The sequence below is a fragment of the Agelaius phoeniceus genome, chromosome 22 (assembly GCF_051311805.1).
Source record: "Agelaius phoeniceus isolate bAgePho1 chromosome 22, bAgePho1.hap1, whole genome shotgun sequence".
NCBI lineage: Eukaryota > Metazoa > Chordata > Aves > Passeriformes > Icteridae > Agelaius > Agelaius phoeniceus.
Genome location: NC_135286.1, coordinates 1,967,188 through 1,990,033, shown reverse-complemented (window position 1 = coordinate 1,990,033; position 22,846 = coordinate 1,967,188). Strand labels below are relative to the sequence as shown.

Here is a 22,846-nt window from a genome sequence, read left to right as displayed (position 1 = left end):
CTTTGTCACTCAAAATACACAGAGAAGCTGCTCAGTGCCACTTTGCTGGGTTTCATGGCTCTGCAAAGTTATAACTGGAGTCACATAAACTCTGATAATCACAGGCATTAGGGCTCTTTTCTTTCCTCTTTCAGCACTGTGTGATAAGAGCAGCTTCGTCCTTCAGGGACACTGAGGGATTGTCCCCAGAGCGGGCTGCGCCCCACAGGACCGTGAGGGCAGGGAGGGAAGGCTCAGCTCCCACAGGGCACTGCTGGACTCTGGAGGCTGGGGAACACGCTGAGCCCTCGCAACAGCACTACCCCTGTACCTCAGGGCAGCGCTGTGCCCCGTGAGATGAAGGACTACATTTTGTTCATCACGAAAAAGAGACCAGTGTGTTACAAGAATTGTCTGCTGACTATTTCTGTACTACTTCATGAGATAGGAGTTACAAGGATACCAGGGAAGGAGTTGCAGGAGCCCACACATAGTCCCACCCAGCAAATGGTACAAACAGATAACTAACAGAAATAACGACCAGGGAAAGGCTGGGGAAAGGGCAGGGGCAGATTAACACCCAGCAGGGAAACCTTTCCCGCTGACAAATGGTACAAGCAGATAACTCACAGAGATAACGACCAGGGAAAAGCTGGGGAAGGGGCAGGGGCAGATAAACAGTCTGCAAGGTAGGATATTTGCTTGCTTAAGCTTGATAGGACACAGTTTGCAAGGCAGGACATTTGCTTGCTTAAGCTTGATAGGGCACATATTGCGTTAATCATAAGATTTTGGTGAAGAAGACGCAGCTGAGGAAGACTCCGCAGCCTTTTATCACCGACCACCAGGAGACAGAAGGATGACCCTCTAGCAACAACCAGCACAGGCGCAGAGAACTCCAAGATAACATGGACTCCTGAAGGATGGAGAGGATAAAAGGACTGAATCAGAAACTAGTTGGTGCGGCAGTAGGTGGAGCTGAGACTCCCCTGTCGCCCAGCGCTGAGCCTTTGCTTACTTAGTATAACTGCTTCAATAATTAATAAATTCTTTGATTGGAAATTGCTCGTTTTGAGTCAATTTTATAACAATTTGGTGCCGTGACTCGGATGAGAGTTTGGATCGGGTCAGATCTACCCAGAGTGGGGGGCGCCTCATCCAGTGCTTTCCGGGTGGCCCCTCTGGGAAGACCTCCGCCACTCTCACCGACGACCCTAAAATATATACTAGTAAGCAAACGGGACAAATTATACCGGTGAACCCCTTAATAATCTGTGCACGGAGTCCGGACGAAGACGCAGGACGCGTAAGTATAAAAGGGAATCCGTTCGGGCGGGGTTGGGATCCCGGAGTGTGGCGGTGGACAAGTGTGAATGAGAGGAGGGCCGGCAGCCGGACTCTCCAAGTGAGTGTGGACCCTTGAGTAGTGCGGTTCCCGCAGACCCGCGAGGGCTCGGGCCACGAAAAAGGGGAAGTGAAAGGAATTTGAGAGTGAAAGAAGGCACTCCGGACGAATGGGGCAGGGGAAAAGCAAAACCCCAACCCAAGTCAAACTCCCCCCCATTCCAAGGGACAGTCCCCTAGGATTTATGCTTAGTAATTGGAAGCATTACCCGGGGACCGAGACTAAGGATAGGGCCAGAATGATACATTATTGCATGGAAGTATGGGGTGGGAAAGAGATTTCAAAAAAAGTTTTTTGGCCCGTGTTTGGATCATCTGAAGACTGGGTTCAACAGGACTTGAACCTATGGGTAAATTCTAAAGAGCCCTTCTCGCAAGAGGAGAGTGATTATGCCAAAATATGGGTAGCAAGACCCGAAGTGTATGTTTTCCAATTAAGAGAAGGGAAAGGGGATCCGGACAAAAAGGGGAAGAGGGACAATCATTTGGGCGACTTAATTATAGCACCGCCCCCATATGTCCCACCGCTAGCACCCAATGCCCCACCACCTCCACAACCACCTGCACCAAACAATGATGAAGAGGGTAACCAAGGGGAGGTTAACCAAACCGGTTACCAAGGCCCGATTACAAGGAGCCGCAGTAGGATGGAGACGGGGCTATTCCCTCTACGGGAGATGCCCATGGGTGGACCACAGGCGGGTATAGGATTTATTACTGTCCCCTTGAGTTCGGCAGATGTACGAGACTTTAAGAAGGACATGGGACATTTATTAGAGGACCCTTTTGGGGTAGCCGAGAGGGTCGACCAGTTCTTAGGACCAAACATTTATACCTGGGAAGAAATGCAGTCCATTTTGGGCATTCTGTTCTCTACTGAAGAACGGAATATGATAAGAAGGGAAGGAATGCGTATTTGGGACACGCAGCATGTCCAAGGCCCGGCTGCGGACACTAAATGGCCCCTACAGAACCCCCATTGGGACCACCAAAATGCGGCACATAGAACACATATGCAGGATTTAAGGACCATAATTATTCAAGGGATTAGGGACTCAGTCCCGAGGGGGCAAAATATAGATCGGGCATTCAATGATAGGCAAAAGAAGGACGAGTCACCTACGGAATGGCTCGAGAGATTACGGAGGAACTTACGATTGTACTCCGGAATGGACCCCGATAGCCAAACTTTACAGTCAATGCTGAAAGTTCATTTCGTTTTAAAATCGTGGGACGACATAAAGAAGAAAATCCAGAAGTTAGAGGACTGGCAGGACAGGGGGCTGGATGAACTGCTTAGGGAGGCACAGAAAGTATATGTTCGTAGGGACGACGAAAGGGACCGCAGACAAGTAAAGTTGATGGTCGCAGCAACAGGTGGGGGGAGGTACCAAAGAGAAGGGCGAAAGGGAGGTTCGAATGAACAAAAAGAGAAAAGTATAGGGGAGTCAGAAGGGGTGAAGGTATGTTTTTATTGCGGAAAAAAAGGGCATTTTAAGCGAGAATGTAGAGTCAGAATCAGAGACGAGAAGCAGTTCCAAATGGACTAGGGGGGTCAGGGGCTCTATTTGGTGGGGACCCGGAAAAATCATAAAGAGCCCTTGATAAAACTTAAAGTGGGTCCCCACAACCAAGAAATGGAATTTTTGGTAGATACGGGGGCAGAAAGATCCACGGTACAGAACCTACCAAAAGGATGTACCATCTCTAAAGAAACTGCCACTGTCATAGGGGCGAAAGGGGAACCTTTTGAAGTACGAATCATAAAAAATGTGACTATAGAATCAGGATCCAAAATAAGGATGGGAAATCTATTATTGGTACCCGAGTCAGATTATAATCTGCTCGGGCGAGACATGATTATAGAATTAGGGATTAGTATAGGTGTAGATAATAAGGAATTAAAAATTAAATTATGCCCTTTAAGGGTAGAAGATGAAAAGCAAATTAACCCCGAAGTCTGGTACACGCCTGAGAGCGTGGGACAGCTAAAAATCACTCCATTTTCGGTAACTATCAAAAATCCGGATGTCCCCGTCCGAATTAAGCAATACCCATTATCCCCAGAAGGGAGACGAGGATTAAAACCAGAAATAGAAAGGTTGTTGAATAATGGATTGTTAGAACCCTGTATGTCTCCCTTCAATACTCCCATCCTACCAGTTAAAAAGCCAAATGGCACCTATCGATTGGTGCATGATTTAAGGGAAATAAACAAGCGAACTGTAGCCCGGTTCCCGGTGGTGGCAAATCCTTATACCCTCTTGACTAAACTGGGGCCTGAGAATTTATGGTACAGTGTTATAGATCTCAAAGATGCCTTTTGGGCATGCCCTTTGGCTAAAGAAAGCCGGGATTATTTTGCATTTGAATGGGAAGACCCCGATACAGGAAGGAGACAACAATTAAGATGGACGGTACTCCCTCAGGGATTCACTGAGTCCCCTAATCTCTTCGGGCAGGCTTTAGAGCAAATTTTACAGGATTACCAAGCGGGGCCAGGGGTTACATTAATCCAATACGTAGATGATCTACTCCTGGCGGGGCAGCAGGAAGAGAATGTACGGAAAGAAAGTATTAAGTTATTGAACTTTTTAGGATTAAAGGGATTGAAAGTCTCCAAGGCAAAACTACAATTTGTCGAAGAAGAAGTAAAATACCTAGGCCATTATCTAAAGAAAGGAGAGAAGAGAATAGACCCCGAACGAATACAGGCGATTTTAGCATTACCAATTCCAAGAAATAAGAGACAAATCAGGCAAATACTTGGACTAACTGGTTATTGTCGTCAATGGATTGAAAATTACAGTAGTAAGGCGACTTTCTTGTATCAGAAACTTACTCAAGAGGGACTCCTAAAATGGGATCAGGAGGACACCGAAAGGCTGCAAGAGCTTAAAGAAAGCCTAATCCATGCCCCGGTATTAAGTTTACCTAATACTAATAGACCCTTCTTTTTGTTCATAAACATAGACAAGGGGGTCGCATATGGGGTCCTTACTCAAGAATGGGCAGAGAAAAGGAAACCGGTGGCTTATCTATCAAAGATCTTGGACCCAGTAAGCAGAGGATGGCCTACGTGCTTACAAGCAATTGTAGGATGTGCTCTTTTGGTAGAAGAAGCCCGGAAAATTACATTTAATAGCAGCCTGAAAGTGCTGTCCCCCCATAACATACGGGGAGTCTTACAGCAAAAGGCTGAAAAATGGATCTCAGATGCAAGGCTTCTAAAATATGAAGGAATATTAATTGAGGCTCCAAATTTAACTCTAGAAACTACTAATATCCAAAATCCAGCTTCCTTCTTATATGGAGGACCAGAAGAAGCACTAACACATGATTGTATAGTGACTATAGAAGAACAAACAAAAATCAGACCAGATTTGGAAGAAGAGGAATTGGAAAAAGGAGAAAGACTGTTTGTGGATGGATCCTCCAGAGTAGTTGAGGGAAGGAGAAAATCAGGATATGCTATCATAAGGGGACCCAACCTGGAAGTGATAGAATCGGGACCCCTTAGTGGATCCTGGTCCGCCCAAGCATGTGAACTATATGCTGTACTACGAGCCCTGGAATGGTTAACAGGAAAAGATGGGACTATTTTTACGGACTCGAAATACAGCTATGGGGTAGTCCATACATTTGGCAAAATATGGGAGGAAAGAGGACTAATAAATTCACAAGGGAAAGATTTAGTTCACCGTAAATTAATATTAGATGTGCTCAGTGCCCTACGAAAACCCCGAAAAATAGCTATAGTTCACCTGAAAGGTCACCAAAAAGGACTGGATTTGAGAAGTAGGGGAAATAATGCAGCTGACCAGGAGGCTAAACGGGCTGCCCTGAGACTCCTCACTTTGCAGGAAAACATAAAACACTCCCAAATGCCAGAACCTGACCCCGACATCAAGTTTAATAAAGAGGAAGAGAATAAAATACAAAAACTAGGAGCTAAAAGGGATGCACAAGGAGCATGGAAATTAGCAGATGGCAGAGAAATAATACCCAGAACATTGGCACATAGATTACTGACTAAGATACATCAAAAAACACATTGGGGATCACAGGGACTGGTAGATTATTTTGCTGCAAAATATGTGAGTGTGGGAATCTGGGACATTGCCAAACAAGTAACCAGAGGATGCCTAATTTGCTTACAAGTAAATAGAAAAAATTTGAGAAAATTACCGGAGGGAGGCCGACCGCTAGCGAAAAGGCCTTTCTCCCACATCCAGATAGATTTCACCGAGCTCCCCAAAGTAGGGAGAACCAAATATTTATTGGTCTTGGTGGACCACCTAACACATTTTGTGGAAGCCTTCCCAACCGTAAGAGAAACAGCCAAAGTAGTTACGAAAATATTGATGGAAGAGATAATCCCGAGATATGGGGTCCCAGAAGTCATTGACTCAGATAGAGGGCCGCATTTTATTTCCCAAGTTACCCAAAACTTAGCAACAGCTCTGGGCATACGGTGGGAACAACATGCCCCCTGGCATCCCCAGAGCTCTGGACGAGTTGAACGAATGAATGGGGAAATAAAAAAGCAATTGACCAAACTGGTAGCAGAAACCAATTTGACCTGGGTTAAATGTATTCCTCTAGCGTTGCTAAATATAAGAACAAGACCTAGAGCTGATTTAGGGGTATCACCCTTTGAAATGATGTATGGGATGCCGTATAACCTAGAAAAACCTAACGAACATCCAGTCATTAATGACACATGTACACAAAAATATTTGGTGGAATTGACAAAGTACAGAAAAGCATTATGGGAAAAAGGTATGTTAGCACAACGGCCTCCTTTAGATTTTATCTTACACCAGGTACAGCCAGGAGATTGGGTGCTCGTGAAAAGCTGGAAAGAAAACCCCTTGACTCCAAGGTGGGAAGGACCGTTCCAAGTACTCCTCACCACAGAAGCAGCCATACGAACCGCTGAAAAAGGATGGACTCATGCTAGTCGCATAAAAGGACCGGTAAAACCCCCTCACAGCTGGGAGGTTTGCAGTCTCCCAGGAGAAACCAAATTAAAGCTGAAACGAACTGATAAATGATTTGGATAGTAATCTGGGTTGGAGATAACCATTATCTCCAAACCCAGCTAATAGGGAATCGGGAGGCTCTTGGATATTGCAAACTCTTAGAGGACGAGTTAAGAAAGCCCTACTTTAAGTCCCCGAGATTAGAACATAAAGGGCACCCATGGTGGAAGGGGGAAAAAGCACAAAACAAAGATATAAGGTTAAAGTGTAACTGGTTAGATTGTGACTGTCACCCCCTTGTATGCTTTTCCTGTAAATTGTGTCACGAACCTTGGTGGTCTCATTGTCGGAGTGGTAGAACACCTAGGGGAATTTGCACGCCGTGCTATGAGAAAGAGAGGAGACTAACTTCTATCATTCTTAGTAGCAGAGTTGCTACGGGGGAGGTAAAGCTTGGATCTGACGAGTGGTGGGAAACCTTTTCCAAAGGGGTAAATCCTGATCGGTTCTGCTACCACCCTAACGAACCGATCCCCTTTCTCCTGGACATCCTGGAAGTGGTGTGTCAGAAGAAAGCCCCCAATTTGCGGCGTGACCTCTCATTAATAAAAGCTGATAACTGGGCCGCCAGTGCTAAAAAGTGGAAACGGGAGGTTTATCCGGCTCCTGAAGAATACCTCTGCTGCCGAGAAGATGATAAACCCCGAGGCTCGCAGCAACCGAGTCGTCGGGCGAGGCAGAGAGGTAATAACCAGTGGAGTCCGTCGGAAGCCTCGACCCCCATATGGGATGTCCAGGAAATGTTGGCCGTCCTGCCCCAGGATTGGTAACCCACCACTGGGGAAACCAAAGGTAAAATTTAACCTGAGCTCCGACAATGACAGCCCCAAATTACAAGCCTTAATTCTTTTCTGGTGCATTGTAACAAGTTCAGGGGCAGAAGGGTATTCACATCAACCCTTCAAATGGTCACTGATTAGATGGGAAGACCAGTATGTTATCCAGACCAAAATCACATCTGGCGCACCCAGCTTTTTATGTACTTTGTGTGATTTAATACCTGTAAATCCATGTTTAAATCAGTTTGGATATTATTTTTGTCCAAGCTCAAACCCGGGAAAAGGGTATTGTAACTATCCAGGACACTTTTACTGTGCTTATTGGGACTGTGTATCAGTAAGCTCCTTTGGGGGGAACGAGGACGGGTTTATCAGAACTGGATGGGGTCCATACGGGTGTACACAGCCCACTTCCACATATACCCAGAAAGAAGGAGGGTTAGATGGAACATGCAATATGATTTACATTAATGTGACAAAACCACATGACCAAGTCTGGTTATTAGGGAAAATGTGGGGAGCCCGATTATGGGAACCAGGGACAGACAGAGGGGGGCACTTTATAATCCAAAAGACAACCGTGCCACACGACCCTGAACCAATTGGACCAAACCAGGCGATAGCTGGAGAACAAACGCTAGGAGAAAATAATGAAAATGAATCAGAAACAGCCCCAATCACTAGTCTTCCAGAAATGTATAAGCAAAACTTTACTAATTCGACCCGAGGACCTGAAAACCCGGGAGAAGGGGACTTGTGGAAAATATTACAGGCCACTTTCCTAGTCCTGAATGAGACCCATCCAAATCTAACTAAGGAATGTTGGCTGTGTTACACCGTAAACCCCCCGTTCTATGAAGCCATAGGGGTAACGGCAAAAAGCAGACGAGTAAATGGGACCAACCCAGCTAGGTGCCTATGGAAAAAAGAAGGAGAAGAATTGAGAGGGATAACCTTGGCAAGGGTAACGGGGAGAGGAAGATGTATAGGACGAGTACCAGTGGAAAAACGACATCTATGTCAGGTTATGGGGAATTTGAGTGACCCTAAGAAACCTGCCAGCTGGATACTGCCAGCAGCAAATACTAAATGGGTCTGTAACACTCTCGGAGTCACCCCATGTATAAATATAGACCGATTTGATGAATCCAGTGACTTTTGTATTCAAGTATTGATAGTACCCAGAGTCCTTTACCACCCCGTAGAGTACGTTTATGAACAATATCAAAATATAGGACCCCACATAGTGAAACGGGAAATATTCACAACCTTCACTGTAGCAATGTTACTAGGAATAGGTGCAGCCGGGACAGGAACAGGAATAGCCTCACTCATACAGCAACACCGAGGATTCCAAGAACTAAGAGCCTCTGTAGATGAAGACCTCAGGAGAATCGAAACCTCCATCAAAGACCTCACAGAATCATTAGATTCCCTAGCAGAGGTAGCCTTACAAAATCGAAGGGGGTTAAATCTATTATTCCTGCAACAAGGAGGACTATGTGCTGCTTTAAGAGAAGAATGCTGCACATATGTAAACAAGAGCGGAATTATACGGGACTCAATGGCAAAACTACGGGAGGGGCTAGAAAGAAGACAAAGAGAAAGGGAAGAACACCAAAGCTGGTATGAATCTTGGTTTAACTATTCTCCTTGGCTTACAACTTTATTATCAACGATAGCGGGTCCACTACTTCTCTTACTATTGGGACTCACGTTTGGCCCTTGTATTTTTAATAAATTGATTAGCATTGTAAAAGGCAGATTAGAAGCTGCTCACCTTATGCTCATACGAGCAAAATACGAAACCTTGAAGATGGATGATCCAGAAGAATCTCTAGAGCTCAGCAAAAGAGAATTAGAGCGTTTTGATGAACAAAATTGAGTATCAAAACAAAGGGGGGATTGAGATGAAGGACTACATTTTGTTCATCACGAAAAAGAGACCAGTGTGTTACAAGAATTGTCTGCTGACTATTTCTGTACTACTTCATGAGATAGGAGTTACAAGGATACCAGGGAAGGAGTTGCAGGAGCCCACACATAGTCCCACCCAGCAAATGGTACAAACAGATAACTAACAGAAATAACGACCAGGGAAAGGCTGGGGAAAGGGCAGGGGCAGATTAACACCCAGCAGGGAAACCTTTCCCGCTGACAAATGGTACAAGCAGATAACTCACAGAGATAACGACCAGGGAAAAGCTGGGGAAGGGGCAGGGGCAGATAAACAGTCTGCAAGGTAGGATATTTGCTTGCTTAAGCTTGATAGGACACAGTTTGCAAGGCAGGACATTTGCTTGCTTAAGCTTGATAGGGCACATATTGCGTTAATCATAAGATTTTGGTGAAGAAGACGCAGCTGAGGAAGACTCCGCAGCCTTTTATCACCGACCACCAGGAGACAGAAGGATGACCCTCTAGCAACAACCAGCACAGGCGCAGAGAACTCCAAGATAACATGGACTCCTGAAGGATGGAGAGGATAAAAGGACTGAATCAGAAACTAGTTGGTGCGGCAGTAGGTGGAGCTGAGACTCCCCTGTCGCCCAGCGCTGAGCCTTTGCTTACTTAGTATAACTGCTTCAATAATTAATAAATTCTTTGATTGGAAATTGCTCGTTTTGAGTCAATTTTATAACACCCCGGGCAGGCCAAATCTCGGTCCCCATGGCCCGGTGCCGGCTCCCCCTCAGCCCCTTCCCGCGCCTCAGCGCCGCCGCCTGGCGGGAATGCGGAGTGCGCATGCGCGGCACGGCCGGGGTGCAGTGCGGGCAGAGCCGCGGGTTCGAGTCCTGCACTCGGCGGTTCGCGTGCGGCCACGGTTGGAATGCCGCCTGCTCTCCCCGTGCCATTGTCTGTTCTCTCGCAACTTTGATTTTATGATTCTATGGATAAAGATTATATATATAAAGATAATAATTGTACTCTAGTACAGTTTTGGGTCCCTCAAAGGTTCGTGAAAGATCGAAGAGAATGCCTTGTGAGGAGCGGCTGGGGGAGCTGGGTTCAGTCTTAAGAGGAGGCTGAAGGGGAACCTCATTACTCTCCACAAGCACCTGCCAAAACCAGCTACAATACCAGGCACAAAATGCCAGGAGCTTGTGGTGAGGTGGGGCCGGTCTCTTCTACTGTATGAAGAGTGAGAGGAAACGGCCTCAAGCTGAGACAGGACATATTCACAGCAAATATTAAGATTTTTTTTCGCACTCTGTGCAGCTACACATTGGGAGGGGCTGCTTGGGGACGTGATGGAGTCCCCGCGTTTAGAGGCGGGGTTGAGGGATTCCAACAGCAGCGCCGTGCGAACTGGATGAATGATCCTCTTCCCACATCCACGATTCCCTGCCTCCATCATCCCCCGCTCCCCTCACGCCGCCGCTCCCGGGCCCGCGCCATTCCCGCGGGGGCACGCGGCGCACGCGCGGGGCGCTCCCGCCGCGGATCCCCCCTCACTCACACACACACACAGAGACACCGACACCGGTAGAGGGCGGAGCTTCCGGCGCGGCACTTCCGGCCCGGGCGCTGCGCGGGCGGTGTGGCCGCTGCGCTCCCGCCGCCGCCGTCCCCGGCCCGGCCCGGCCCGGCCCGGCCCCCGCCTCCCGTCCCCGGCACCGCCTCATGCAGCGTCGCGACGACCCCGCCGGTCGCTTATCGCGGGGACAGGGCCCCGGCGGCCGCGCGCCGCCGCCGCGCCGAGCGCCCCGTGGCGGAGGGGCCCGCGGGGCCGCCAGCGGAGCGCAGCCGCCGCCCGGTGGGGCCGCAGCCGGCGGGGCTTCAGGCGCCGGTAAGATGGAGCCCGAGAACAAGTACTTGCCCGAGCTGATGGCAGAGAAGGACAGCCTGGACCCGTCCTTCACGCACGCCATGCAGCTCCTGACCGCAGGTACCGGCACCGGGCACGGGCGGGGCGGCGGGGCCCGGTGGCCGTTCTGGCTCCGGGGTTAAAATGAGCTATTTTCCTGTTAAAATGAGCTATTTCCTTGTTAATATGAGATATTTCCCTGTTAAAATGAAATATTTCCCTGTTAAAATGAGATATTTCCTTGTTAAAATGAAATATTTCCTTGTTAATATATTTCCCTGTTAAAATGAGATATTTCCCGGTGTAATCGCAGCTTAATCCGCAGAGCCGCGAGTTTTGCGTGTGTTTTATTGGTGCTTTTGTTGTATTATATTGTGTTCTTGTGATGTGGCCTCAGCCAGACAGGAGAATGGAGAGAATCAAAACCCTTGAGAGAAGCGTTTAATAATTGAAACAAAACGTGATGGTAATAGTAAATAAGGTGATAAATAATGATAATTGTGATGTTGGGAGGGAGTAGAAACAAGCGATGCCCGGTTCTTCACCCCCCCATCCCCGAGCTCGTTCCAGATCCAGGGTAGCAGTGAGAGAACCGTTTAATAATTAAATCCGTGAGAGAAGCGTTTAATAATTGAAACAAAACGTGATGGTAATAGTAAATAAGGTGATAAATAATGATAATTGTGATGTTGGGAGGGAGGAGAAACAAGCGATGCCCGGTTCTTTACCACCCCATCCCCGAGCTCGTTCCAGATCCAGGGTGGCAGTGGCGGTCCTGGGGATGGAATGTCCCTTTGGACCGTTCGGGTGACCTGTCCTGCTCTGGGGACAGCTCCTCTCCTTTCCTGACAAGGGTTAAATGCAGCACGCCAGGCTGTTGGAAACGTGATTCCCATAAAAATCCCTACAAACAGCTGTCGGGAAGAACAGCAGCTCTGTCCCTGCCGAAATCAGGGCAGCCCTTGCACCCCTGGGGACAGGGGAGCTAAAATTGAACCTGAAAGAGCCACGCGGGGAATTTTCCCTGCTGGAAATGCAGGGAAAGGGCTGGGATGGAAATGGAAATGGCAGCCTTTGTTCTGTGCCCAGCCTTCCCTTCCCTTCCCTTCCCTTCCCTTCCCTTCCCTTCCCGGCTCTGCCCCTCCGCACCCCCGGCCTTGGAGGAGGCTCAAAAACGGCCCCAGTTCAAAAATTCCCAATCTCTGTTTGCCAGGAGCTGGGAGGCTCCCAGAGCAAGGATCTGCTCAGATTTCATCTCCATCGGTGCTTTAAAAATTATTATTATTACTATTATTATTATTATTATTATTATTATTATTATTATTATTATTATTATTATTATTATTATATTTTTATTATTATTATTTCCACCAGTGCTTAAATTTTTTCCACCTATTATTATTACCATTATTATTATTATTTCCACCGGTGCTTTTAAAAATTATTCTTACTATCACTATCATTGTTATCATTATTATTTAATTTCTATTCTTTTATTCTTATTTTATTATTAATAACGCGATTACTATAATTAATATTATTATCCGTAATGTATTTAATTTCATTAATTTGTACTGTGATTTTAAAATATTTATTGGAATGGTTAAATTACTTTAATTAATTAAATTATTAATTTTTAATTAATTAAATTATTTAACTATAATTTGCTCAGTAAGAATTTACTCAATAAGAATTTACTCAATAAGAATTTACTCCATAAGAATTTATTTAATAACAATTTAATAACAATTTATTTAAGTCAATTATTTAAATTCATCATTTTAAATTATTAATTGGAATTTTTAAAATTATTCCTTTCTCCGCCTGCTTTTTTAAAAATTATTTATTTTGTCACGGCTTAAAAATGCAGAGTTTTGGTGCAGTTCTGGAGGTTTTAGGAGCTTGTCCTATGCAGGGAATAATTCTTGGGAATTGCTGTCTCTCCAATTGTGCAAAGAACCCATCACAGCATCACCCATCAGCATCTTGATCTAAATAAATGAGTTTTATAGTCCCATTTTCCATCACTTTAATGGTTCTGATGAATAAAATTCTTCATCCAGCTCAGCTCTGATGTCTCCCAGGCAAAGGAAATCCAAGGAATTTGCAAATTCCCCCACAAAGAGCAGCATCCTGCAAAGCCTGAGGGGGGTAACAAGGATTTAGGAGGGTTTTTTATTTCAATTAATTATTTTTTAATTAATTTATTAATGTAATGATTGCAGCTGTGGGGGATTTGAAATTGGAGCAGCTCCAGCTGTGGGTATTTTGAAAATAACTTTAAAAAAATTAATATTATAATAATTAGTTAATAATACTAATAGTAATAATAATAATAATTCTTCCCAGTCCCAGTTCAGGGTGAGCTGAGCAGGAAAACAATGAGGAAGAATTTGAGGTAAAATGGTGGATTTAGGTGATTTTTTTTTGCCTAGATGAGCCCCAGATTGCTCTGGATTCCTTGGAATTTCAGCCTGGGCCAAGGCTGTGCTGCACAACTCCAGCAAAAATCATTTCCAGAGCCACAAATGCTCCTGAGTGGCAGCAAAATTCCTATTCCAGCCTTTTTTCCCCTCCCAGAAGTGGAAGTTGCTCAGCCTGCCTGCCTCAGGGAGGGAACCCTGCTGGAATTCTGCAGCCATTTATTTTAAACAACATTTTAAAGTTGTCTAAAATACTGTGGTGGTTCTGTATTTTTAGAGGGAAAATTTTTATTTTTTTGGCTTTTTCTTTTTGGGAGCAAGGGCCTGGCAGTGATGGGATTCTTATCAATTCCATGGAAGTGGCTGCATTGAGGCTTCTGTTATCCTAAAGAGAAACTGAAATCTGGGTTTTCTTGCATTTTCAAATATAATCTGCATTTCCCTCCTGGGATTTGGGGTCTGTGTGATATTCCTTTTTATTGAAAGAGCAGGGGAGGTGTGAAGGGCACAGCCCTCTCTGCTTCCCAGCTTTGGGAAAATGGGAAATATCCCACCTGTGTGTCAGCCAGCTGTGGGGTTGGGGTGTTTTTTGGGAATTTTAGCTGGGTTTATTTCATGGAAAAGCTCCAAGCTGAGCTTCCCAAGGGTGTGTGAGCTGTGGGAATGGGAGCAGGGAGGAGCTGGGGGACTCCCCCAGGGAATTCCCTGCTGGATTCAGGCCAGCTCCAGGCTGTGCATTCCTGGGAATGTCCCAGGGCTGGTGGTGGCTCCTGGGACCCCGCAGGGATTGGAGAGGGCCGAGGTCACTGAGGTGAGAGGGAGTCCAGGGTGCTGGAGCATTTCCAGGCTCTCCTGATGGAGATTCCCTCAGTCCCTGTCCTTCAGTGGATATCCTGGATATCCCACACTGCCACCACTGCCACCTGAAACTGTCCCTCCCTGCTGTCTCGGGCTGCATTGTCCTGAAACCATTTCACTTTGCACTTTGTAACTTCTGGTTTGTTCAACCATTTTGGCAACGTTCTCAACTGCTGGCACCTCTGTGGCCATTCCTGTTCCCATCTCAGTGGCCATTCCTGTTCCCAGAGCTGTGGCCATTCCCACATCTGTGGCCATTCCTGTTCCCACCTCAGTGGCCATTCCTGATCCCAGAGCTGTGGCCACTCCTGTTCCCACCTCTGTGGCCATTCCCGATCCCAGAGCTGTGCCCATTCCCACCTCAGTGGCCATTCCTGCTGCTGTGATCATTCCTATTTCCACCTCAGTGGCTGTTCCCCTTCCCACCTTTGTGGCCATTCCCACTCCTGCTGCTGTGCCCATTCCCTTCCCACCCTCAGTGGCCATTCCTGCTGCTGTGCCCATTCCCACCTTTGTGCCCATTCCTGCTGCTGTGGCCATTCCTCTTCCCACATCTGTGGCCACTCCTGCTGCTGTGATCATTCCCATTCCCACCTTTGTGCCCATTCCCACCCTCATTGCCCATTCCTGCTACTGTGCCCATTCCCCTTCTCACCTTTGTGCCCATTCCCACCTTTGTGCCCATTCCCATTCCCACCTCAGTGCCCATTCCCACCTTTGTGCCCATTCCCATTCCCACCTTTGTGCCCATTCCCACCTCAGTGCCCATTCCCACCTCAGTGCCCATTCCCACCTCAGTGCCCATTCCCACCTCAGTGCCCATTCCCACCTTTGTGCCCATTCCCACCTTTGTGCCCATTCCCACCTTTGTGCCCATTCCTACCTCAGTGCCCATTCCCACCTTTGTGCCCATTCCCATTCCCACCTCAGTGCCCATTCCCACCTTTGTGCCCATTCCCACCTCAGTGCCCATTCCCATTCCCATTCCCACCTTTGTGCCCATTCCCATTCCCACCTTTGTGCCCATTCCCATTCCTGCTGCTGTGCCCATTCCCGTTCCCATTCCCATCCCAGGAGTTTCTCCCCTGTTCTCCATCCCAAATCTCACCTTTCCCTCCCCGTGCCCTTCCCCTGGCAGTGCCTCCCCCTCTCCCTTCTGGTATTTGTGGGGTTCTGCCCTTGTGATTCCATCTGTGACCTGATGATTGTTTAAGGAAAATACAAAGCAGCCCTATTTTTATATTATTATTTATATTTATATTTATATTGTCATTTTTATATTTATAGTATGATTCGATTTCTATTATTTTAATTTCATATTACTATTTATACTTTATTATTCATAATTCTAGTATTCATGTTTATAAGAATATATTTCTATTATTTTAATTTTATGCTATTAATATTTTTATTTATAATTCCAGCATTCATATTTCTAACAATACATTTGTATAATTTTAATTTTATATTATTATTTCGATTCATTTAATTTAATTTTTACTTAGAAATTGAAAAAATTCAGAAGGGAGAGACAACAAAGAAGGATGAGGAGGAGAACTACCTGGATTTATTTTCCCACAAGAACATGAAACTGAAGGAACGAGTTCTGATCCCTGTCAAACAATACCCCAAGGTGAGGCCAGAAAAAATCAACCAAAATCTCTGAGATTTTCTTCTTTTCTGTGGGATTTTGTAGCAGCAGGAGTTCAATCTTCATTTTAAACCAAAATTCAAAAATAAGGAGTTGTTTGGGGTTTTTTTTTCCCAGACCTGCAGAGTTTTTATTTGGAATATATTGAATTTTTGGAATATCTTGGTGATGCACAGCTGGGATCTTGGATTGCTGGAACAGACAATTCCATGGCTGGAGCTTTTTTTATGGTTTTTTTTTTTACATTTAATTCCTTAAAGATTTGCTGGAAAGCTGCTACAGATGTTGGGATTGAACCACTTCATTTAACTTGATTTTTCTGCTGGAGCATTTGGTTTTTTTCATTAAAAGAAAGATTAGAAACCTGAATTTTCCTTTTGAAACCTGAATTTTCCTCTTGAAACCTGAATTTTCCTCTTGAAGCCTGAATTTTCCTCTTGAAACCTGAATTTTCCTCTTGAAACTTGAATTTTCCTCTTGAAACCTGGATTTTCCTTTTCAAAACTTAAATTTTCCTTTCGAAGCTTGAATTTTCCTTTTGAAACCTTGGATTTTCCTTTTGAACCTTGGATTTTCCTTTTGAAACCTGGATTTTCCTTTTGAAACCTGGATTTTCCTTTTGAACCTTGGATTTTCCTTTTGAACCTTGGATTTTCCTTTTGAAACCTGGATTTTCCTTTTGAAATTTGAATTTTCCTTTTGAAATTTGAATTTTCCTTTTAAAACCTGAATTTTCCTTTTGAAACTTGGATTTTCCTTTCGAAACTTGGATTTTCCTCTTGAAACTTGGATTTTCCTCTTGAAACTTGGATTTTCCTCTTGAAACTTGGGTTTTCCTTTTGAAATTTGGATTTTCCTTTTGAAACTTGAATCTTCTTTACAAAACTTAAGTTTTCCTTTCAAAAATTAAATTTTCCTGTGCATTTTTTTGGTAAAGTGAAGAGAAAATGGAATGTAATTTTTTTTTTTTGTCAACTGACAAAAAAATTCAGAAAATTTTTCTTGAATTTTTTGAGCTCTGATTTATTTTTTGTTGTTTTTTTTTTTTTTTCTTAATTTCCAGTTCAACTTTGTTGGGAAGATTTTGGGACCCCAGGGCAACACCATTAAGAGACTTCAGGAAGAAACTGGTGCTAAAATCTCTGTACTGGGGAAAGGCTCCATGAGGGACAAAGCCAAGGTAAGGAAAAATAAAATTCCATTTCTTGTGGCGAGAATTAGCAGCTCTCCAAGCATTTTATTAAAAATTAAAGCAGAAAAAAAACTTCAATTAAAGATTAATTTGAAAATTGTTAAAATAAGGATTATTCTCCTCAAGAGCCGTTCACTAAAGGGATTTTTTTCCCTCTCTATAAAAAGATTAAAATCCCTTTTTTAGCTGCTCTGAAATCTTGAAATTCTTCTGGTGCAGTGCAGATGTTGGAGCAATGTGTTCCTGATCATTTTTGATCACAAAAATTTTGAATCACAAAGTACCAGGAGAGGTTTTTAAACAGAAAAAAAAATAATGAAAAGAATGGGAAAAATACGATTTTTGTTTCTTCCTGCTTATTTTGAGCAGAGCTGTAGCTTAATTCTGATTTTACTTGAGCAGCAGAAAAAGGTTTTATTCTAATTTTTTAAATTACTGCAAAACAACCTGAGAAACAGAAATATCTTCAAGGTATCTTGAAAAAAATTAAAAATAAAGACGTAAAATAATAAAGTTTAGAAAAGTAAAATAGCATAAATTAAATATAAAATAATAAAATAAAAAGAATAAATATACATAATTAAAAATAATAAAAATAGTTTTAAAGAGAAAAATTAAAATAAAAAATTTAAAAATAGAATTTTAAAATAAAAATCTTATCTCGGTGTTTACACACAGATGTACAAAGCCATGCAAGCTTCCTATAAAATTTAAAAACTCTTCCCAAATTCCATTTTTTAATAATTCTGTGGGGTTTGTGCAGGAGGAGGAGCTGCGCAAAGGGGGAATCCCAAATACAAATAAATACAAATAAAATAAAAAATAATAAAAGTAGATTTTAAAATAAAATATTTCAAAATACATAAAATTTAAAACTAAAAATAATTTTTAAAAATAAACATTAAAATTGAAAATAATTTTTTTAAAATAAATAAATTAAAAAGTAAAAAATCTTAGTGTTTACACACAGATGTACAAAACCATGCAAGCTATATGCCTGGTTTATATAAAATTTAAAAACTCTCCCCAAATTCCATTTTTTAATAATTCTATGGGGTTTGTGCAGGAGGAGGAGCTGTGCAAAGGGGGGAACATTAAAATTGAAAATAATTTTTTTTTTAGATTTTTTAGATTTTTTTTTTTTTAGATTTTTACTTTTTTTTTTTTAGATTTTTTTTTTTAATTTTTTTTTAGATTTTTTACTTTTTAATTTTATTTATCTCAGTGTTTACACACAGATGTACAAAACCATGCAAGCTTCCTATAAAATTTAAAAACTCTTCCCAAATTCCATTTTTTAATAATTCTGTGGGGTTTGTGCAGGAGGAGGAGCTGCGCAAAGGGGGGAACATTAAAATTGAAAATAATTTTTTTTTTTAATAAATAAAATTGAAAAGTAAAAACTCTTATCTCATTGTTTACACACAGATGTACAAAACCATGCAAGCTATATGCCTGGTTTATATAAAATTTAAAAACTCTTCCCAAATTCCATTTTTTAATAATTCTGTGTGGTTTTCACAGGAGGAGGAGCTGCGCAAAGGGGGGAACATTAAAATTGAAAATAATTTTTTTTTTTAGATTTTTTAGATTTTTTTTTTTTAGATTTTTACTTTTTTTTTTTTTTAGATTTTTTTTTTAAATTTTTTTTTAGATTTTTTACTTTTTAATTTTATTTATCTCAGTGTTTACACACAGATGTACAAAACCATGCAAGCTTCCTATAAAATTCAAAAACTCTCCCCAGATTCCATTTTTTAATAATTCTGTGTGGTTTTCACAGGAGGAGGAGCTGCGCAAAGGGGGGGACCCCAAGTACGCCCACCTGCACATGGACCTGCACGTGTTCATCGAGGTCTTCGGGCCCCCGTGCGAGGCCTACGCCCTCATGGCCCACGCCATGGAGGAGGTCAAGAAATTCCTGGTCCCTGTGAGTCTCCTGCTCCTCAGAGGAGCCTCTTCCAAACTCTGAAAATTCAAATTAAAATCGGGGAGAAAAATGGAGGAGGTTCGCACGTCTGGGGGGAGGGAGATCGCTCCAGGGAGCTCTGGGATGGGGCTGGGATCGCTGGGATGGTGCTGGGATCTCCAGGGAGCTCTGGGATGGTGCTGGGATCACTGGGATGGTTTTGGGATCTCCAGGGAGCTCTGGGATGGTGCTGGGAGCTCTGGGATGGTGCTGGGATCTCCAGGGAGCTCTGGAATGGTGCTGGGAGCTCTGGGATGGTGCTGGGATCTCCAGGAAGCTCTGGGATGGTTCAGGGACCACTGGGATGGTTTTGGGATCTCCAGGGAGCTCTGGGATGGTTCAGGGACCACTGGGATGGTTTTGGGATCTCCAGAGAGCTCTGGGATGGTGCTGGGAGCACTGGGATGGTGCTGGGGTCTCCAGGAAGCTCTGAGATGGTTCTGAGATCACCAGGCACTGCTGAGATCACTGGGAATCACTGGGATGGTTTGGTGATCTCCAGGGAGCACTGGCATTGTTTTGGGATCACTGGGAACCACTGGGGTGGTTCTGGGATCTCCAGGGAGCACTGGGATGGTGCTGGGATCTCCAGGAAGCTCTGGGATGGTTCAGGGACCACTGGGATGGTTTTGGGATCTCCAGGGAGCACTGGGATGGTGCTGGGATCACTGGGATGGTTTTGGGATCTCCAGGGAGCACTGGGATGGTGCTGGGATCACCAGGAACTGCTGAAATCACTGGGATGGTTCTGAGATCACCAGGAACTGCTGGGAATCACTGTGAGGGTTCTGGGATCTCCAGGAGCTCTGGGATGGTTTTGGGATCACCAGGAGCACTGAGATGGTTTTTGGATCACTGGGAATCAGTGGGATGGTTTTGGGATCACTGGGAATCAGGGGGATGGTTTTGGGATCACCAGGAGCACTGGGATGGTTTTGGAATCACTGGGGTGGTTTTGGGATCACTGAGAATCAGTGGGATGGTTCTGGGATCTCCAGGAAGCTCTGGGATGGTTCAGGAATCACTGAGGTGGTTTTGGGATCACCAGGAGCAATGGGATGGTTTTGGGATCACTGGGAATCAGTGGGATGGTTCAGGGATGTCCAGGGACCATTGGGAATGCTTCTGGGTGATCTCCTGTGGCCCTTTAGTCCCCAGGGAAGGGACCTGCAGGGATCTGCCCGGCACGCTCTGCATCCCAACCCTTTCCTTTGGGAATGGCAGCACTGCAGGGTCACCTTCTGTGGGCTCACTGCCCCTATAAACAGGAGCTGTGGGCTGAGTCCTGCCTGGGCTCTCCCCCATGAATCCTCCTGGCATCCCTGGCAGTCTGGGAGCAGCACCTGGAGCTGCAGGGCTGGAATCTTGGAGAAAGCTGCAGGAAATGCCACTAAAAGCAGATTTTCCTGCGGCCCGTGCAGTTATTTCATCGCAGCACAGCAGGCTGTGGTATCCCAGAGCTGTTCTCTGGAGCTGACCCTTCACCTCCTTATTGACCCTTAATTTTATCCTCATTTCTGTCCTTTCTGCAGGACATGATGGATGATATCTGCCAGGAGCAGTTCCTGGAGCTCTCCTATCTCAACGGGGTCCCGGAGCCCAACCGTGGCCGAGGCGTCCCCGGGCGGGGCCGGGGGGCAGCCCCGCCTCCCCCTCCCCCTGTGCCAAGGTATTCCCAAAATCCCAGCCCTGGGAGTGCTGCCTTCACCCACAGCTGGGCTGTCTCAGGGCTTAAACTGCTGCTCAGCTAGGCCTGACTTTGAGCATCAAGTTTGGGGTGTCATCCAACACTGGGCGGGATTTGGGCTGGGTTTCATCAATGGTTCCATCCATGGTTCCATCCATGGTTTCATCAATAGGTTCATCAATAGGTTCATCAATGGTTTCATCAATGATTCCATCAATGGTCCCATCACTGGTTCCATCAATGGTTCCATCAATAGGTTCATCCGTGGTTCCATCAATGGTCCCATCAATGGTTTCATGAGTGGTTCCATCACTGGTTCCATCTGTGGTTCCACCTATGGTTCCATCAATGGTCCCATCAATGGTCCCATCAATGGTTTCATGAGTGGTCCCATCGATGGTTCCATCAATGGTCCCATCAATGGTTCCATCACTGGTTCCATCAATAGTCCCATCAATGGTTTCATCAATAGGTTCCAGCAATGGTTCCAGCAATGGTTTCATCAATGGTTTCATCAATAGGTCCCATCACTGGTTCCATCACTGGTTCCATCACTGGTCCCATCAATAGGTTCATCCATAGTTCCATCACTGGTCCCATCACTGCTCCCATCACTGGTCCCATCAATGGTTCTACCAATGGTTCCATCAATAGGTTCATCAATAGGTTCATCCATAGTTCCATCCATGGTTCCACCAATGGTTCCACCAATGGTCCCATCACTGCTCCCATCAATAGTTTTACAAAGGAAGCTCTCAGGAAGGGCCTGGCTGCTGTTGGATGTGCTGTAACCCTTCAGCATTCTCACTTTGAAGTGCCCGTCCTTGCAGAGCATTGTTCTGGCAAAGCGTGGGGATGAATTGGCACCAAAACTGTTCCTCCACTCCCTGATCCATGGGCTGGTGCTTTTCCCTCTGCCTGGAGGGTCCCTGCCCATGTCCTCAGGGGTCCTGAGGGACCTGGAGTGATCCCAGGTGGGTGGGAGGGTCCTTTAAAGTGAAATCCCCTGCCCAAAGTTCAGACCACATTCCAAAACAGCAAAACCGAGGATTCTCAGGAGAAAAAATCCTGGGCAAAGAGGATTTTTCAGAAAACATGACAGGGACACTTCCCCATCCTGGGGCTCTCTAGAACACAGGACAGTGCCACATCCCCATCCTGGGGCACTCCAGGACACAGGACAGTGCCACATCCCCATCCTGGGTCACTCCAGAAAATGTGACAGTGACACATCCCCATCCTGGGGTTCTCCAGGACACAGGACAGTGCCACATCCCCATCCTGGGGTTCTCCAGGACACAGGACAGTGCCACATCCCCATCCTGGGGCTCTCCAGGACACAGGACAGTGACACATCCCCATCCTGGGGCTGTCCAGAGCAGCAGCAGCAGCAGCTCCTGACCAACCTTTCTGTGTCTCCACAGGGGCCGTGGGGTGGGTCCCCCTCCTCCTCCTCCTCCCCCCAGGGGTGCCCTGGTGCGGGGAGCCCCCGTGCGCGGGGCCCTGGCCCGGGGCGCTGCCATGGCCCGGGGGGTGCCCCCTCCCCCGGCCGTCAGGGGAGCCCCCACGCCGCGGGCACGGGCAGCTGGCATCCAGAGGATCCCCCTGCCCCCTCCGCCCGTGCCAGAGAGCTACGAGGAATATGTGAGCAGGGGTTCACTGCTGCTGAGTAACGGGGTTAACCATGGGGGGGGGTGGGCTGGTGGGGGTGAGGGGAGCTGGGGGGCACCAGGGGTCAGTGGGGTGGGGCTGGGATCACCAGGGATCAGTGGGATCACCAGGGGTCAGTGGGGTGGGGCTGGGATCACCAGGGATCAGTGGGATGGAGCTGGGATCAGTGGAATGGGGTTGGGATCACCAGGGATCAGTGAGATGGAGCTGGGGTCACCAGGGGTTAGTGAGATGGTGCTGGGATCATCAGGGATCAGTGAGATGGGGCTGGGATCAGTGGGATGGTACTGGGATCACCAGGGATCAGTGGGATGGGGCTGGGATCACCAGGGATCAGTGGGATGGGGCTGGGATCACCAGGAATCACTGGGATGGTGCTG

At 45.7% G+C, this 22,846-nt stretch overlaps 1 protein-coding gene and 1 long non-coding RNA gene across 4 annotated transcripts in view; both read left to right on the top strand.

The window, feature by feature from the left end:
- Window positions 1–337: 337 nt before the first annotated feature.
- LOC129132838 (uncharacterized) lies at window positions 338–9,822 on the top strand. Its single transcript, XR_013185000.1, has 2 exons — window positions 338–1,285; window positions 6,210–9,822. It is a non-coding gene; the product is annotated as an uncharacterized LOC129132838 (long non-coding RNA).
- Window positions 9,823–10,700: 878 nt separating this feature from the next.
- Window positions 10,701–22,846, top strand: part of KHDRBS1 (KH RNA binding domain containing, signal transduction associated 1) — a 22,811-nt gene continuing 10,665 nt past the window's right edge. For all 3 annotated transcript variants that reach the window (XR_013184998.1, XR_008535495.2, XM_054648186.2), the window contains exons 1-6: window positions 10,701–11,096; window positions 15,802–15,929; window positions 17,011–17,127; window positions 18,923–19,069; window positions 20,641–20,777; window positions 22,220–22,439. Coding sequence is in view for 1 of the 3 variants with exons in the window: in XM_054648186.2 (XP_054504161.2) it covers window positions 10,832–11,096; window positions 15,802–15,929; window positions 17,011–17,127; window positions 18,923–19,069; window positions 20,641–20,777; window positions 22,220–22,439 (1,014 nt within the window). In the remaining 2 variants the exon portion in view is untranslated. The remainder of the gene's footprint in view (window positions 11,097–15,801; window positions 15,930–17,010; window positions 17,128–18,922; window positions 19,070–20,640; window positions 20,778–22,219; window positions 22,440–22,846) is intronic.